The 15,960-nt window shown below is 46.9% G+C and overlaps 2 protein-coding genes across 2 annotated transcripts; both read left to right on the top strand.

Moving 5' to 3' along the window:
- Positions 1 to 6,008: 6,008 nt before the first annotated feature.
- Positions 6,009 to 6,992, top strand: LOC119368792 (BTB/POZ and MATH domain-containing protein 1-like). The gene has a single exon (XM_037633950.1). It carries the CDS (start codon positions 6,009 to 6,011, stop codon positions 6,990 to 6,992), a length of 984 nt encoding a protein of 327 aa, XP_037489847.1.
- A 2,301-nt stretch (positions 6,993 to 9,293) lies between these two features.
- Positions 9,294 to 10,552, top strand: LOC119361419 (probable inactive carboxylesterase Os04g0669700). The gene is made up of 4 exons (XM_037626632.1): positions 9,294 to 9,456; positions 9,557 to 9,609; positions 9,697 to 9,820; positions 9,907 to 10,552. Exons 1-4 carry the CDS (start codon positions 9,294 to 9,296, stop codon positions 10,314 to 10,316), a joined length of 750 nt encoding a protein of 249 aa, XP_037482529.1. The 3' UTR covers positions 10,317 to 10,552.
- Positions 10,553 to 15,960: the final 5,408 nt, after the last annotated feature.

Here is a 15,960-nt window from a genome sequence, read left to right as displayed (position 1 = left end):
TCTGACCGCCTCTTTCTCTGTTGACCAGGACCCGGCTCCTCAGGCGGTAAGGTGCTCCGGTGTGAAGGTGCTCCGGCGTGCTCAGAGCGTAAGTTAGCCTTGTTATTGTTCATGCTTAGTATGTTCTTGCAAGCTTGCTACTTGTTCTATCATGTCTACTGTAAACATCAACTAGAGTGTTTGACCCCTTGACGAATTCATTTATATTCAGTATCTAGTATCCTTCAGTAATAATGGGATTGCATGCTAGTTGAGTTAAAAATGGCTCTGTAGTTTCATCAAAATTAATTACTAGTATGTAATTTACTGGTGACAATATGATGGTGGCCACACCCCACACATCATTTTTTAGTGTTTACTTACTGATGAAAATAGCAGTTACTGACGAATTTCTCTCTGCTCTGTTCCAGTTTTTTTTAACGGTTTTAAAAATGAATATTTTGAATGGTCTCTGTTCCAGATTGTAGATTCCAGTTCACTAAGAATCTTGAAGAGCAAGGATAAACTGTCTTTGCGTCATTGTTTTCAGTTTCACTGTTGTTCGTAGCCTGTTGTGAGTTTCATCAATAGAGATTGATGGCCAAACTGTATGCGTGCCACACTACTGACCTTGAAGGCCTCTTTAGTCTTGAAGCGTCTGAATGGTCATATAAACTTATTGGGAATTGCCATGGTTTGTGCAGGTTTCCTCTGATTTCCTGCTCGTGCAACAACTGTTGATCTCCTGCTCGTGCAACAACTGTTGATCTCCTGCTCGTGCAACATGCTGCATCTGGTTTTGGTTCCCCTCCCTCCCGCAATTGCATCTTCAGAACACCTGCATCACACACAGTGGCGGATCTAGGATTTTGAAACAGGGTGGTCCATCCCATTTTTCTTACAAAAAATATGACATGCCAACATACTAATTAGTTTACCAATAGCAAAATAGAAATTGATCAAAGAAGTCTTAATTTTGCATCAGAAAACATGCATACCTTGAAATGTTCAAAAAAGACTATGTGCGTGTGTTCATTCCTTCATATTTGATACATATATGTAATTCTGTCATTCTGGCTTGTGTATGTGAATTATGTTTGATCTCAGTTTGCACTTTATTGCAGGACACGCATTAGTTTGATGTTGGGATCGTCGCCGCGGGGCTTCTTGCTGGAGGGACGATCTGCACCGAACATGCTTCGAGGGTAAAATTCTTTGTCAATTTTCATAGTTATTTCTTTGCCAACATTCAAAATCATTGCATTGATAGCTGTCTTATGCGTCTTTATACACTTTTGTAGGACTTCTTCACTTGCGCCGAGGGTATGGAGGATGAAGCTAATGAGGTCGTGGAGGCGATTGCCAAGAAGATTGTCCAAGACATGCCCTATGAGGGGCGCGTCGATGCCGTGGTGAAGTATTTCGCGCACGAACGCAACATGCTTCTCAAAAAGCCACTAGCCCGGAGAGTGCATCTGACCCGTTCCATGTACTTGAAGGTAGTTTCCATTTATTTATGACTGTCTGGATCAAAACAACTTAGTTTCATTCCTAACTTGGATGTGTTTGTTATACCTCAGGCGGTTCCCCCATGGTGCAACAACAATATTCCTTGCTATCAGCAAATCATATCCAGGTGGATAAACCCGGAGTGGAGGGCCGCACACAGAGCGTGTTCGGAGTAGCGTGCCATGATGGGTGGTCCAGTACACCTTCAAGGCAACCTCAACCTCCACGCTTACGTGCAGAAGAAGGTATTAATACCATTTGGCTTCTGAGCATGTGCCTACTTGTGCCCTTATTGGATATTATTGCTTCTATTGCAGAATAGGGAGAGAGGTGAGGGCGAACCGCGGCTCAATACCTTCACGGGATTATGTCTTTCCCGCACGTCAAAGAAACCTGAAGGGGGGTGGGTCAACCTAGGATCTGGCTTGAGGATTGATGCGTATAGTGGGAAGTTCAAGGAGCACAACGGGCCCGATTCTGATCCGGCCTCACAGGACATTGATGTTACGGTTTCCCTCCAGGCAGGACAAGGCAAGAAGGGTGGCCGGTTATATGTTGGTGATGGTGCCATCCGTAAGAAGGATATTCCAAAACTCGCCCACCTTCGTGCTACCACATCGAGCTCAGGTCCTGCTATAGAGCGTCGCCTACAGCCTGGGCTGCACATGATGCAACAATTTGAGGTATATTTTGCTTCATTGATCTTCCTTGTGATTTCTTCTTTGCATTGCAATGATGGTGAACTTGTTGTGATGGCATGTTGTAGGCCCGCCTAGAGGAAGAAGCCAGGTTGCTGCAGGAAGAAACCAGGTTGCGGAAGGAGGCTCAGGACAATTTCCTCCTTCAACAGGAGCAAGCCATGAAAATGCAGCAAGCCCTCTTGCAACAACAGGAATTCATGGCCAAACAATAGGCAGCCCTGCTTGAGACGTTCGCTCAGTTCAAAACTACTCCCTCCGTTCCTAAATATAAGTCTTTGAAGACATTCCACTATGGACCACATACGGAGTAAAATAAATGAACTACACTCTAAAATGCATCTATATACATCCGTATATAGCCCCATAGTGAAATCTCTACAAAGACTTATATTTAGGAACGGAGGGAGTAATATGCAGGGTTCTACTTTGCCGGATCTTCCTCCTCTTCCGCCTCTTCCTACTTTCAGCTTTGTAAGTGTTCCAACTTTTTAATTATGCATCTTACCATCATGCTTAAATATCATGCATCTTACCATCTTACTGTCTCATGCTTTTGAAGTGTTCTAAGTCGGGATAAGCAAGCCCAGTGACACCCACTAGGGCTTCGACCTCCTTGCAACAATGATCACTCGAGGTAGTTGTCATTGTGCTTCTGTTTGTGAACCTGGAACAATGCTTTGTGTGAACTTGGAACTCACGCTTTTGATTGTGAACCTGGAACAATGCTTTGTGTAAACTTGGAACTCATGAACCTTGTTGGATATGTACGCATGTGTGGACTTGGAACTTATGGTCCTTTCATTTGCGAACTATTGTTGCATATGTACGCATCTATGGACTTCCGTTGGATATATATTGTTGTTGTGAACCTTCCTTGGATCTATTGCTTGCTGGATATATATTGTTGGTCATTTAGATTGCTGGATATATGTTGTTGGTCATGTTGCTTGCTGGATATATATTGTTGGTCATGCTGCTTCCTGAATCAATATATTGCTGGATATATAAGCCATATTTCCACTGCTCGCTGAAGCATGCAGGGAAAATGCTATTTGGCCTATAAACCGAGTGTCCCAGGGACATGGCACCCGGCTTATAGGAATATTATGCCACGGGGAGTTGTATAAGCCGAGTGTTCCAGATGCCAGGCACTCGGCTTATAGGCCAAATAGCACCCGGCGTACAAATGCACCCGGCTTATATTTATAAACCGTGCAGCTCGTGCAGACACTAGGTTTATATTTAAACCGCGCGGCGTCAAGAAGGCACTCGGTTTATATATAAACCGTGCGGCTCGTTTAGGCACTCGGTTTATATTTAAACCGTGTAGCATTCGTAGGCACTCGGTTTATAGTGATGGTGACACGTGGCCGTTATCTTCCGGCTGCTGTCATGTTACTTTAGTAAGTCGAGAGCCTCATGTAAACACACGGCTTATATATAAACCGAGAGTTTTCCCAATGGCACTCGGCTTATAGTGTATAAGCCGATCGAGTGTAAACCGTGTCATATAAGCCGTGAGTTTTACTCGGCTTATATATAAACCGAGTTTATATCGATATAAGCCGAGTTCTTTGGGTACACGGCTTTAAAGTTTTTTCCTGTAGTGGTAGTAGCGTGTGTGTGGAGAAAGCAGCGCTACTAGTACTTGCATATCTACAACGTTGGGTAAAAACGCGCTACTGCTAATATTTAGCTGTAGTGCCATAGCAATAGCCCGGGCACCCACGCTATTGATATGCAAAAAACCCACGCTATTGATAAGGTTTTTCCTAGTAGTGGTATAAGGTTTTCCCTAGTAGTGGTTCCTCGCAGCCCCCAGCTCATAGTGAGCGGTCCATATGGCTCCTTGGGCAACCCGGGCATAGGCCTTCTGGTCTAGCCGGGTTGTGTCTTGGGATGCCGGATCTTGCCGCGGGTAATTACCCCGACAGTATGCATATTTCACTATTCTTCTATATGTTAGACTGTTCCATGCTAATAATAGTTTTACTAGTTTGGAATTAATCATGAAATTGCCCATTTATGCAACATTGCAAACTCAATTTACTGACTCTCACTAAGTCACTAACTCTCCCTCCTTCACACAACTCACCACACAACACATTAGCACCTTACACGTTTCCCCTCCCCTTGCTCCTCCGTATCTCCCACTAATCCAGTTGGAGGAAGGTTCCTCCCTCATGGAATTTCGAGACAAGGCTCAATACCAAAACCACTTCCACCGTTGAACTCCCGGGAGACCATGAACTATCAAACCATAGGGAGTGGGTTCAGTGCCATCCGAGTAGGTGCCCACAAGTTGGATGTCAGTGATTTGTGGATTTTGATGTTGGATACATTATATTGATACGCTCAAAAACTCGTGTGTTTTGCTCCAGCAAATACAAGGTGCCATGTTTTGACGAGCTTGGGTGTATATTGCAAATGTTGTTCCAGTTTGCAAGTGCTATTATGGTGCTGCAAGTGCTGACTAACGTGTGTGTGCAATGATTTTATCTCCCTGTGACTTTTTTGCGGCCAATTGGCAGTTGTTGCATACACACATTGTTTAGCTGCATGGTTGTGCCGTGGCATTTTTTTTGAACATAGTACAAACACAAGCGCTCACGTCCGTACTGTGCCGTGATATTTTTTGTATGTATTTGACACACCATCAGGAAAATGTTGCAATGAAACGTTGCGGCCGAGGGTTTTTTGCTACGAGCACGAGTTAGTGGGGGTGAGGGTTGAACTCGACCGTGTTAGCTGTTGGGAATTCGCCCTCAGAATCGATCAAATCAAAGTTGACGAACATGCACACACACAATATTTTTTGCTAAAGACAGGGGACGTGGCTCTTGTTTTCTTCTCACGCACCAGGACCAGCTAAACAAGTCTTAATCCTAGTACTAATATGACTCCTAATTACGAGCAACCTTGATCGCAATTAACCTAAGCCTACACGTACAAGAAACCTACTACGACACATTATCAGAACACGAAATAACCAACGCTGACTAATAATCACCTAACATCCGAGTAGTGCAGGAATTAATCACCTGGTAGGATTAGTACTTGCATCCCCGATTCGGTTCGGCACTGGCCAGCCTCGCTAGGCAAGGACTAGCGCTTGGTACCGCTAAAAAAACCTGGCTTTTAGGGGCCAGCTAGCCTCGCTAGGCTAGGAAAACCTCGCCCGTCGCGGAGAGCCGAATCGGCTCGCTCTCAACGGCAAGCGAGCATGCACAAAAAAAGGTCCACGTTGACCCGCACGTACACGCACGTAAGGGCATGTACAATGATTGATAAGATAGTCTTATCTTAAGTGTTGCATGTAATTTAGAGATGACAAAAAAGCATGTCTACAATGGGTCATATCTTAGCCTTTTTTTAAATAACTAGTTATTCCTAAAAACGTGGTGAGACATATTGTGTTAAGAGATCATATCTTGTCTTCTCTTAAATAAGAGAAGACAGACCTTTTCTTATAATTTCTCTCTCATCCACCTCATCATTTATCCTACGTGGCATTGTTAAGATAGAACCATTGTACATGCCCTAACTGCCAGCAAAAGTGATGCATCCAAATGCGTAGCTTACGACAAGGCTGGCAAAGCTTAGCTAGGCTAGCCGGGCTAGCTTAAGTATAGCCCACCCAGCAATGCAACCAAACGTTATACACGATGTACACCACCTTTAAACGACAATTAAGTTGATTGAAAAGCAAGCACCTGCAGGAGGGTACGTACGTACTTGGGCATCTTGCACCGTCCGGTCGACCAGCTCCGTACGCGCGTGATCGCCGGAAAGAACTCCGCAGACGGACAAGCACCGGCTATGGCAGCACCGCAGACGGCTACAGCGTCGGCATGCATCCCGGAGACGGCGCGGGGCACGCACGTGTTCACGGTCACCGGATACAGGCTGCACAAGGGCCTCGGCGTCGGCAATTTCATACGATCCGCCACCTTTGCCGTCGGCGGCTACGACTGGTGCGTCCGCTACTACCCCGACGGACACAGTGCCGACACCAAAGACTATGTTTCAGTGTGCGTCGAGCTGCAGAGCAAGAAATCCGTGGTCAGGGCGCTCTACAACCTGAGCCTCACCAACCAGGCCACCGGGATGCCGTCATTGATCTTCTCCCGGCCGAGGTCACTTCCGGCGTTCAACTCCCGCAAGAAGGACAAGGACATGCATGTCAAGGGGGGTGACCGGTTCATGAAGACGGAGCTCCTGGAGGCATCCCCGTACCTTCAGGATGACTGCATCGTCATCCACTGCGACATGACCGTTGTCCTCAAGGTCAAGGATATACCTGCCGTCGCCATGGCCACCACAAAGGCCCCGGAGATACAGCTGCCGCCGTCGGACCTGTCCAACAACCTCGCAAAGCTGCTTGAGGGGAAGAAAGGAGCGGATGTGACCATCAAAGTCAGTGGGCAGACCTTCTACGCACACAAGCTCGTGCTCGCTATGCGGTCACCCGTCTTCGATGCGGACCTCAACGGGCCAATGTGGGACAACGAGAAACAGTGCATACAGATCGAGGACATGCAGCCCGCTGTTTTCAGGGCATTGCTCCACTTCGTATATACAGACTCGTTGCCAGCTGCCATGGATGGCAACAAGGAGATGATGAGGCACTTGCTTGTGGCTGCAGACAGGTATGCCATGGGAAGGATGAAGCTCATGTGTGAGATTATTCTCTGCAAGAGCCTCGATCCCAAGAGTGTCGTGGCCACATTGGCTCTGGCTGACCAACATGGTTGCAGCAAGCTCAAAAAAGCTTGCATTGAGTATATCAAAATCTTCAACTAGCAGAACAGATGATGTGTACGTGATGGCAGGCAGTGTCGTCTCTGATTGCTTGACTAGAGCATGTATTGGTTTCTTTATTGTTTTTAGATGATATGTGAATGAAACATGAAAGAGTCTGATTGCTTCAGAAGAACGTGTAACGTGTACTGCTGTCTTTATATATAGTTTATAGATGATATGTCGATGAACCTAATTAATTTGGCCAGCTTCAGAGTCCGGATCTGTGGTTGACTTGTAAACATTTAGTTTTTTCATCATTTTCATTTTGTTTAGAGGGATTGTTGATCATTTGCAATATATATTGTTAGAAATAAGTGGGCTTGGCCCATTAACAATTTCTGAAATCTCAAAGTGACCCACGTGAAAAATAGAAAGTGGTGGTTTTAAAAGTTTAGTCCCACCCCTAAAGCTGAGGGGCTGCGAGACATTTTTATATAGTGGGTTCTCTCCACCACACTAAGTGATATGTTGATGAGAGAAATACAAGACAGACATGCGCGCTTATCTTGTCCAGCATGGCTGGGGCGCATCTACCTTCACTAGTAGGAAATAGCCTACTAGCGGCTTTCCGAAAACATGTGATTACTGGCGCAGAGTGGAGGCGCCGGTAGTATAACACCAGTGATAAATCTCACTAGCAGCGTCGACATCCGCCACCGCTAGCTGGGTGGATGAACCTAATTAATTTTGCCAGATTCAGAGTCCGGATCCGTGGTCGACTTGTAAACATTTAGTTTTTTCATCATTTGCATTTTGCTTAGAGGGATTGTTGATTATTTCAATATATATTGTTAGAAATAAATGGGCTTGGCCCATTAACAATTTTTGAAATCTCAAAGTGACCCATGTGAACAATAGCCAGTGGTGGTTCTAAATGTTTAGTCCCACACCTCCAAAGTTTACTGTGAGACCTTTTTATATAGTAGGTTCTCTCAACCACGCTAAGTGATATGTTGATGAGAGAAATAGAAGACCACACGCGCGCTCGCCATGTCCAGCATGGCTGGGTCGCAACTTCCTTCACTAGTAGGAAATAGCCTAGTAGCGGCGTTCTGAAAACGTGTGATTACTGGCGCGGAGTGGAGGCACCGGTAGTATAACGTCAGAGATAAATCTCACTAGCAACGTCGACATCCGCCCCCACTAGCTGGGTGGTTATTACCGGCGTTGGGGCCCAACTTTAGTGATATAGTTATTACTGCTAGCGCTGGGGCCCAAACGCCAGAGATATGTAACATGCATTGGGCTCTGACCGGACACCGTTGATGTATGCCGACGGTTTAAAAAAAAGGCTGCCCTAGGCAGCTTTTTTGTGATTAATACGTATGCTACTCTATATCCTGAAGAAATGTGACAAGTAAATCATAGTTATGCTTCCACATCAATTAGTAATTCATATTACGAGTAGTACTTGTTACCAACAACTAGAAAGACAACGGCATACCCCCGCCAAGAAAAATAAGACAACGGCATTACAATCCAGCTAATATTGAAACAACACTTAATAGCATGGTGTCCTTAGACTTGAGCTGCTGCTTATGCATTCTATTAATCTTTGTAGACATTTTGTTTCAGAAGTTTTCATTCATGGCGTTTTATTTCCGAAGTTTTTCTTTATGTGTCAAAATCTTTTTTACGGACCCTAACTATATAACGCCTGAACGTCAGGTACAAGCACACGACAATGTTTTTTATGGCAATTTAATTTAGGATGTCTATTTTAGTTGGCTAGCATTGGCAATTTTCATGCTTCAGTTTGTTTTTGGCAGAAATTTGCCGTATGTCACTGAAATTTGCCATCCTTACGTGAGTGGAATTGCAATAGAAAAAAGGGAGTACCTAGAACTCATCTAGATGAGATATAATTTGGTCTCATTCACTTTGAAAACAAGAACAGATAGAACCCACGTCAGCACACACGCATCTTATAGCATCACATACAATGACTATAAAAGGTGAATGAGACCAAATTATATCTCATCTAGATGAGTTCTAGCAAAACTGTAGAAAAAAGTCAGGGCCAGGACGCCACGCAGCTAACACGTGGCATTTATCATTTGAGTTTTCCATTCCAGCAGGAACCTGTTGAATTCATAAAGTGCTTGGGTTTACCACCGAATGCTTGAGTATTATTCTTTGTTGTTGGATCTTGACTGTGGCATCCCAGCCCAGGTCACAAGTCAACACGCGCAATGGAAGTCAGAAACTGCGGCAGAGCGCTTCCTATAGCTAGCCCACTAACCATTAACCATTAACTTTCCCCTCCCTGCTCTACTCTGCTCTGTCCTGCTCGGCCGAGAAATGGAGGAGCCCCCGCCGGCGGAGCCTCGGTCGCAGCGGTTCGTGCTGTGGCTGCACGGGCTGGGGGACAGCGGCCGCGCAAACGAGCCGGTGGCCGGGTACGCCTTTGCCGGCGCCCGCTGGGCCTTCCCCACGGCGCCCACCGCGGCCGTCACATGCAACCGTACGTATATATCCGACTTCCTTCAGTTTCATTGCTTGCTTGCTTAACGCTTGACACGCATGACGCATCAGGTGTCTAATCTGTATGTGTTTCGCATCAGGTGGCATGTTGATGCCGTCGTGGTTCGACATCCACGACACGCCCATCACCTCCGTAAGCCAAATACTGAATCCTCTCGTACTCAAGTTTTGATTCGTATCTGCAGAACTGATGGCCCTGTTAAATCATATATGTGGGCAGAAATCCGTGAGGGGCGAGGCGGACGTGCTGAGGTCCGTGGAGAGCGTGCACGCCATGATCGACCGGGAGATATCCGCCGGAACAAGGCCGGAGGACGTCTTTGTGTTCGGGCTCAGCCAGGGAGGTACGCCCTGCTCGAACTTGCTTGCCTGCTATGTTAGTATACTTCGCTACCACACTAACATACGAACGAATCGCATGCGCACGCAGGCGCGCTGAGCATCGCGAGCGTGCTGCTGTACCCCAAGACGCTGGGCGGCTGCGCGGTCTTCAGCGGCTTCCTCCCGTTCGGTGCATCCTTCGCGTCCAGGGTGACGGCCGAGGCCAAGAAGACGCCGGTGCTGTGGGTGCACGGGCGAGCAGACTTCCTGGTCCCGATCGAGGCCGGCAAAGACGGGACCAAGTTCCTGCGGGGACGGCTCGGGATGAGATGCGAGTTCAAGGTGTACGACGGGCTCGGCCACGAGCTGGCGCCCTACGAGCTCCAGTACTGCGAGCGCTGGGCCGACGGCGGGGGTGGTGGCTCCAACGACGACCCAAGGACAAGAAGCGTGGACCGTGGCGTCCCGAGGACCAGGCGCTCCTGCAGCTGCGGATTCGGCTTCTTCTCTTGGTCGTAACGGACCGTGGATCGCCCAGCGGAACGACTTTATTTTTCCCTTTCCCTTTGGTGCTGATTATTGAAAAAGGTCCATATTTCAAATGGTGGAGACTGAAATCTGACTAGGGATCACACATTTTGACTTTCTACATGCATTTCTCGCCGCATCACACTAACATTAAGCACGGATAACATTTCCACCCTTCGAGAGTAGTCCTATTCACGATTTCTTAATGACCAGTTTTTTTTGCGAGAATCCTTAATGACCACTAAAGGAACATACATGCATGAAATCAACATGTTTCCACATGAACTCCTATTGGTACATGATTTGCAAAATGAATGAAAATACCAAAGTCACGTGCAAGTTCACACTAATCCTTGGGAGTGTGTCATGCTAGGGTTGCATTCTTCCTTTCCCCGCTCAATGTATTTGTGAACTCTGAGATACTGGAGGGAAACAAAGACACAAGATGGCATTTCACCATTTTTCTTCTCGATATTTGTACCACACAAGCTTATTCATGTGTTGTATCATTTGTGCCTTTTCAATCCCCGAAGGCTTCTTCCTCGAGAAAATGATGTATCATCCTGAAAAATAAAACTATTGTAGAATCTGATGCCACTCATGGAAAGCCACCTTGGTTTTTCTAAATTCAGTATATATGTATAGAAGTGTCTTTGTCGAAAAAAAGTATAGAAGTGTCTACCCGACACAAGTAGCTTTATAGGCAACCTCAAATGATATAGAGTTAATTTCATCTTTTACCCCCAGATTCACCAAATTGACAAATTTTACCCATTTTCGAGAAAATCCTCGATTTATGCCCCCATTTTACATATTTGTGCCACATTTTATCCCTAATTGACTAGGCATGCCAAGTTAGGTTTTTTTATTCTATGTGGTATTGACTCTGTTTTTTTTTCACTTTGCTCAGCCTTGTCCGCGCCGCACCATAGCTAATCCGGCCAGCACTGCACTACCTACCCGAGCCATCTGGACTGGACTGCACTGCACCCACCCGAGCCGCACCTGGTCTCGTCTTCCCCTCGAATCCCTAGTTCCCAAATGGCCCCATCGCCCCTCCCCCGTCGGTCACAGTCGCTGGCGCCATCTAGCCCCCAATCGTCGCCTTCACCTCTTTTGCCATGTTGAAAGGATCGATATGGTTGACTAGAGTGGGGAGGGGGCGTGAATAGGCAACTACTCCCTCCGTTCCAAAATAGATGGCTCAGTTTTGTACTAACTTTAGTACAAAGTTGGGTCATCTATTTTGGAACAGAGGGAGTACCAATTTTTAGCTTTTCTTAACAAATTAGGGCTTGCAACAAATAGGTTGTCTAGATATGCGACTAGGTGAGCAACCTATATGATGCAAGCAACACAAGCAAACTAGAGATGAAACACAAGTAAAGCTTGCACAAAGTAGTGGTAAGAAATAAGCACAAGTGGAGCTGGTGGAGACGAGGATGTGTTACTGAAGTTCCTTCCCTTTGAGAGGAAGTACGTCTCCGTTGGAGCAGTGTGGAGGCACAATGCTCCCCAAGAATCCACTAGGGCCACCGTATTCTCCTCACGCCATCACACAATGCGAGATGCCGTGATTCCACTAATGGTACCCTTGAAGGCGGCAACCGGACCTTTACAGATAAGGTTGGGGCTCTCTCCACAACTCAATTGGAGGCTCTCAACATAACCACAAAGCTTCACCACAATGGATTGTGGCTCCGAGGGTACCTCTTCTGTCTGGGGTGTCAAAACACCCAAGAGTAACAAGTTGATGATGATGTAGAAGCCGGGGAACACAAATTGGTTTGGTGGAAGTGTAAATCGGGGGAACCTCCTATCCTCAAAGTATTCCAAAGTTTGCGTGGTTGAGGAGGGAGATCTCAAGATTTTGGTGCTTTGGGAATGGAGGAGCAAAGCTTGGGCAAAGGTTAGGGTTGGGAGGAGGAAGAAGAGGGTATAAATACCCCCACGGAGTATTTGCCCATTGAGCAGCCGCCGCCTCGGGTACCCGGACTAAAGAGGCCCGTGCGCCCGGACAAAACAAAGGAAAACTGAGAAGTCCGGCCACCCAAGGGGGTCAAGGCCCCAGGCACCCGGAGTGGACAGGGGAGGCGCAAGGACCGGGACCGGGCACCCAGGGGTCCCATACCTCGGGCACCCGCATCGAGCAGGGAGGGGCAAGGTGGAGACGGGGAAGGGGCCGGGCACCCGCACCGAATAGAGGGGCGAGGTGGAGGTAGGGAAGGGGCCGGGCACCCAGGGGCCCTAGACCATGGGCGGAGGTGGAGAAGAGATGGAGGCGGCCCCTGCAAATGGAGAAACTCCCGATAAAGCCTGAAACGGATGAAATAAAACGAAGGGAGAAATATGAGTTCCCCAACTCCGAGATCATACCAACCCCTTAGAAAGAAACCGAAAAACTTCTCGAGCCGACAACGAACACCGTCTTTTCTCTTTTGGTCTTGATAGTGTTACCGACGTCCGTAGACGCACAAGAGGCGACAATGACCTGAAATAAACTTGACAACCGACATTAGTCCTCACAAATCATATTGTGATCAATCTTCAAATTGTAACTGAGTGACAATTGCACTTTCACATGTCCTCCTCCATCTTGATCCGGCCAGCTCTGAGCGGCTGCTCTATAGTGGGCCACTAATCCCTTAGCCTTACTACGGAGATATTCAAGTTCTACATCTCCGGCACTGAGGAGCGCAATGGTTGGGTGTTCCAAAAGTGCAAGAAGAACAATGTAAGTCATTATTTGTTTGCTGTCTTAGGTCGACATTTGATTTTTGTTAACTACAAATTTCTGAATTTTGTGTGTGCTTCATAGATAAACTGTGATTTCTGGCACTGAGAGATAGAGTATGTGGAGCACCTGGTTAGTACAAGAGATCTTGTGGGTGATGTTGTTGTTGATGCAATTGGCGCAGTAGATAATAGAAATGGAAGACCTTGAGCAAGAAAGAGGTGAAAGGGGGAGGATTGCAGGTTTAGTGAGGCCAATGTATGCAGTCAGAATAATGCAGTTGTTATTACCAAGTAACAAGCAACTACACTATTAGGATTAGGGAGAGAAGTGTTGTTTGTGTTGAAGCTATTGTTTGGAAGTGTTAATGTTGCTGAGTGTTGTGTTTGTTTATGGTTCTAAAGAAAGAATGAAATGGTTCTATTAAATGGTGCTACTTAGTTAGTCAGCACAAATAGTTATGAAGATATGCAACTTGTAGCAGCATAAGTACATTCTTTGCTATAGTTGTAAGGGGTGATCAATGGTAGTGTTAGTTTACAAGTATCGATGTTGTAAGTGATAACCAATGCCCCTTCTTTCTGTCACCTTCTTTTTGCCGATGACTCACTTATTTTTATGAAATCAACTGATCACAATGCAAATACATTGAAGATGATTCTAGACACTTATTGTGCTAGTTTAGGACTTCAATATTTTCTTCAGTCCTAACACTAGATTTTTTGCCAAGGAAGGTGTTTGTGACATTCTGGATGTATTAACTAAAGCTTTGTCAGATAAGTATCTGGGTCTCCCCATGATAGTTGGGGGTAGACCGAAGTGATTGTTTTCAGCATCTACTTGACAGAGTTTGTCAGTGGCTAAAGGGATGGAATGAGAAATTTCTATCAGTGCTAGGTAAAGAAAATTTGTTAAAATCTATAGCACAACAACAGTCCTATGTTATGTGTGTGTTTAAATTGCCTAAAGGAATCTGTAAATCAATTACCGATGAGATATCAGGGTTTTGGTGCAGAGATGGAGAAGAAAAGAAAAAAAAATGCATTGGTTTGCATGGTGAAAAATATGCATTCCAAAGAAAAAGGGTGGACGGGGTTTAGAAACCTTGACAACTTTAATCTTGCTATGTTAGCAAAGCAGTGTTGGCGACTTCTCCAAAATCTCGATTCTCTCTGTGTGTGCAAGTGTCGAGTGCTAAGTATTATCCAAATGGTGATATATTAAAAGCAGGACCAAAGAAAGGTTCCTCGTTTATGTGGCAAATCATTTTTTCGGGAATTCAAACTTTCAAAAGGGGATGCATATGGCGAATGGGTTCGCGGTCACCTATCAATATTTGGGACGACCGTTGGATTCGCTTTAGGGTCGAGAAGAATCATTACCCCAAGGGGATGAACAATGTTGAATAAGGTGGAAGAAATTATTGATCCCCATATGGGACAGTGGGATGAGGTGCTCCTTGTTGGGGAACGTAGCAGAAATTCAAAATTTTCCTACGCGTCAGCAAGATCTATCTATGGAGAAACCAGCAACGAGGGGAAGGAGAGTGCATCTACATACCCTTGTAGATCGCTAAGCGGAAGCGTTCAAGAGAACGGGGTTGAAGGAGTCGTACTCGTCGTGATCCAAATCACCGGAGATCCTAGTGCCGAACGGACGGCACCTTCGCGTTCAACACACGTACAGCCCGGTGACGTCTCCCACGCCTTGATCCAACAAGGAGAGAGGGAGAGGTTGAGGAAGACTCCGTCCAGCAGCAGCACAACGGCGTGGTGGTGATGGAGGAGCGTGGTAGTCCAGCAGGGCTTCGCCAAGCACCGCGGGAGAGGAGGAGTAAGAGAGGTAGGGCTGCGCCAATAGAGGGAGAAACTCGTGTGTTGGGCAGCCCCCAAGCCTCAAGTATTTGTAGGGGGAGGGGAGGGGGCTGCGCCCCCTCTAGGGTTCCCTCCCCAAGGGTGGAGGCAGCCCCAGATGCCATCTGGGTGGCGGCCAGAGGGGGAGAGAGGGGAGGCGCGCCTGGGGTGGGCCTTAGGGCCCATCTGCCCTAGGGTTTGCCCCCTCCCACTCTCCCTTGCGCCTTGGGCCCCTTGTGGGGGGCGCACCAGCCCACCCGAGGCTGGTTCCCTCCCACACTTGGCCCATGCAGCCCTCCGGGGTTGGTGGCCCCACTTGGTGGACCCCCGGGACCCTCCCGGTGGTCCCGATACGTTACCGGAAAAACCCGAAACTTTTCCGGTGACCAAAACAGGACTTCCCATATATAAATCTTTACCTCCGAACCGTTCCGGAACTCCTCGTGATGTCCGGGATCTCATCCGGGACTCCGAACAACATTCGGTAACCACATACATACTTCCTTTATAACCCTAGCGTCATCGAACCTTAAGTGTGTAGACCCTACGGGTTCGGGAACCATGCAGACATGACTGAGACGTTCTCCGGTCAATAACCAACAGCGGGATCTGGATACCCATGTTGGCTCCCACATGTTCCACGATGATCTCATCGGATGAACCACGATGTCAAGGACTCAATCAATCTCGTATACAATTCCCTTTGTCTAGCGGTATTGTATTTGCCCGAGATTCGATCGTCGGTATACCGATACCTTGTTCAATCTCGTTACCGGCAAGTCTCTTTACTCGTTCCGTAACACACCATCCTGTGATCAACCCCTTGGTCACATTGTGCACATTATCATGATGTCCTACCGAGTGGGCCCAGAGATACCTCTCCGTTTACACGGAGTGACAAATCCCAGTCTCGATTCGTGCCAACCCAACAGACACTTTCGGAGATACCTGTAGTGCACCTTTATAGTCACCCAGTTACGTTGTGACGTTTGGTACACCCAAAGCATTCCTACGGTATCCGGGAGTTGCACAATCTCATGGTCTAAGG

Source organism: Triticum dicoccoides, chromosome 2B, assembly GCF_002162155.2.
Source record: "Triticum dicoccoides isolate Atlit2015 ecotype Zavitan chromosome 2B, WEW_v2.0, whole genome shotgun sequence".
In the NCBI taxonomy this organism is placed as follows: domain Eukaryota; kingdom Viridiplantae; phylum Streptophyta; class Magnoliopsida; order Poales; family Poaceae; genus Triticum; species Triticum dicoccoides.
Note: the sequence above shows the minus strand (reverse complement) of the source record. Positions and strands in the feature narration are given on the sequence as shown.

Excerpts from the sequence above, each read along its gene's own strand:
- LOC119368792 (XM_037633950.1), top strand. The coding sequence starts at position 6,009 with ATGGCAGCACCGCAGACGGCTACAGCGTCGGCATGCATCCCGGAGACG.
- LOC119361419 (XM_037626632.1), top strand. The coding sequence starts at position 9,294 with ATGGAGGAGCCCCCGCCGGCGGAGCCTCGGTCGCAGCGGTTCGTGCTG. Across the intron at positions 9,610-9,696 it reads ACGACACGCCCATCACCTCC|AAATCCGTGAGGGGCGAGGC; the intron begins GTAAGCCAAATA and ends ATATGTGGGCAG. Across the intron at positions 9,821-9,906 it reads GTTCGGGCTCAGCCAGGGAG|GCGCGCTGAGCATCGCGAGC; the intron begins GTACGCCCTGCT and ends ATGCGCACGCAG.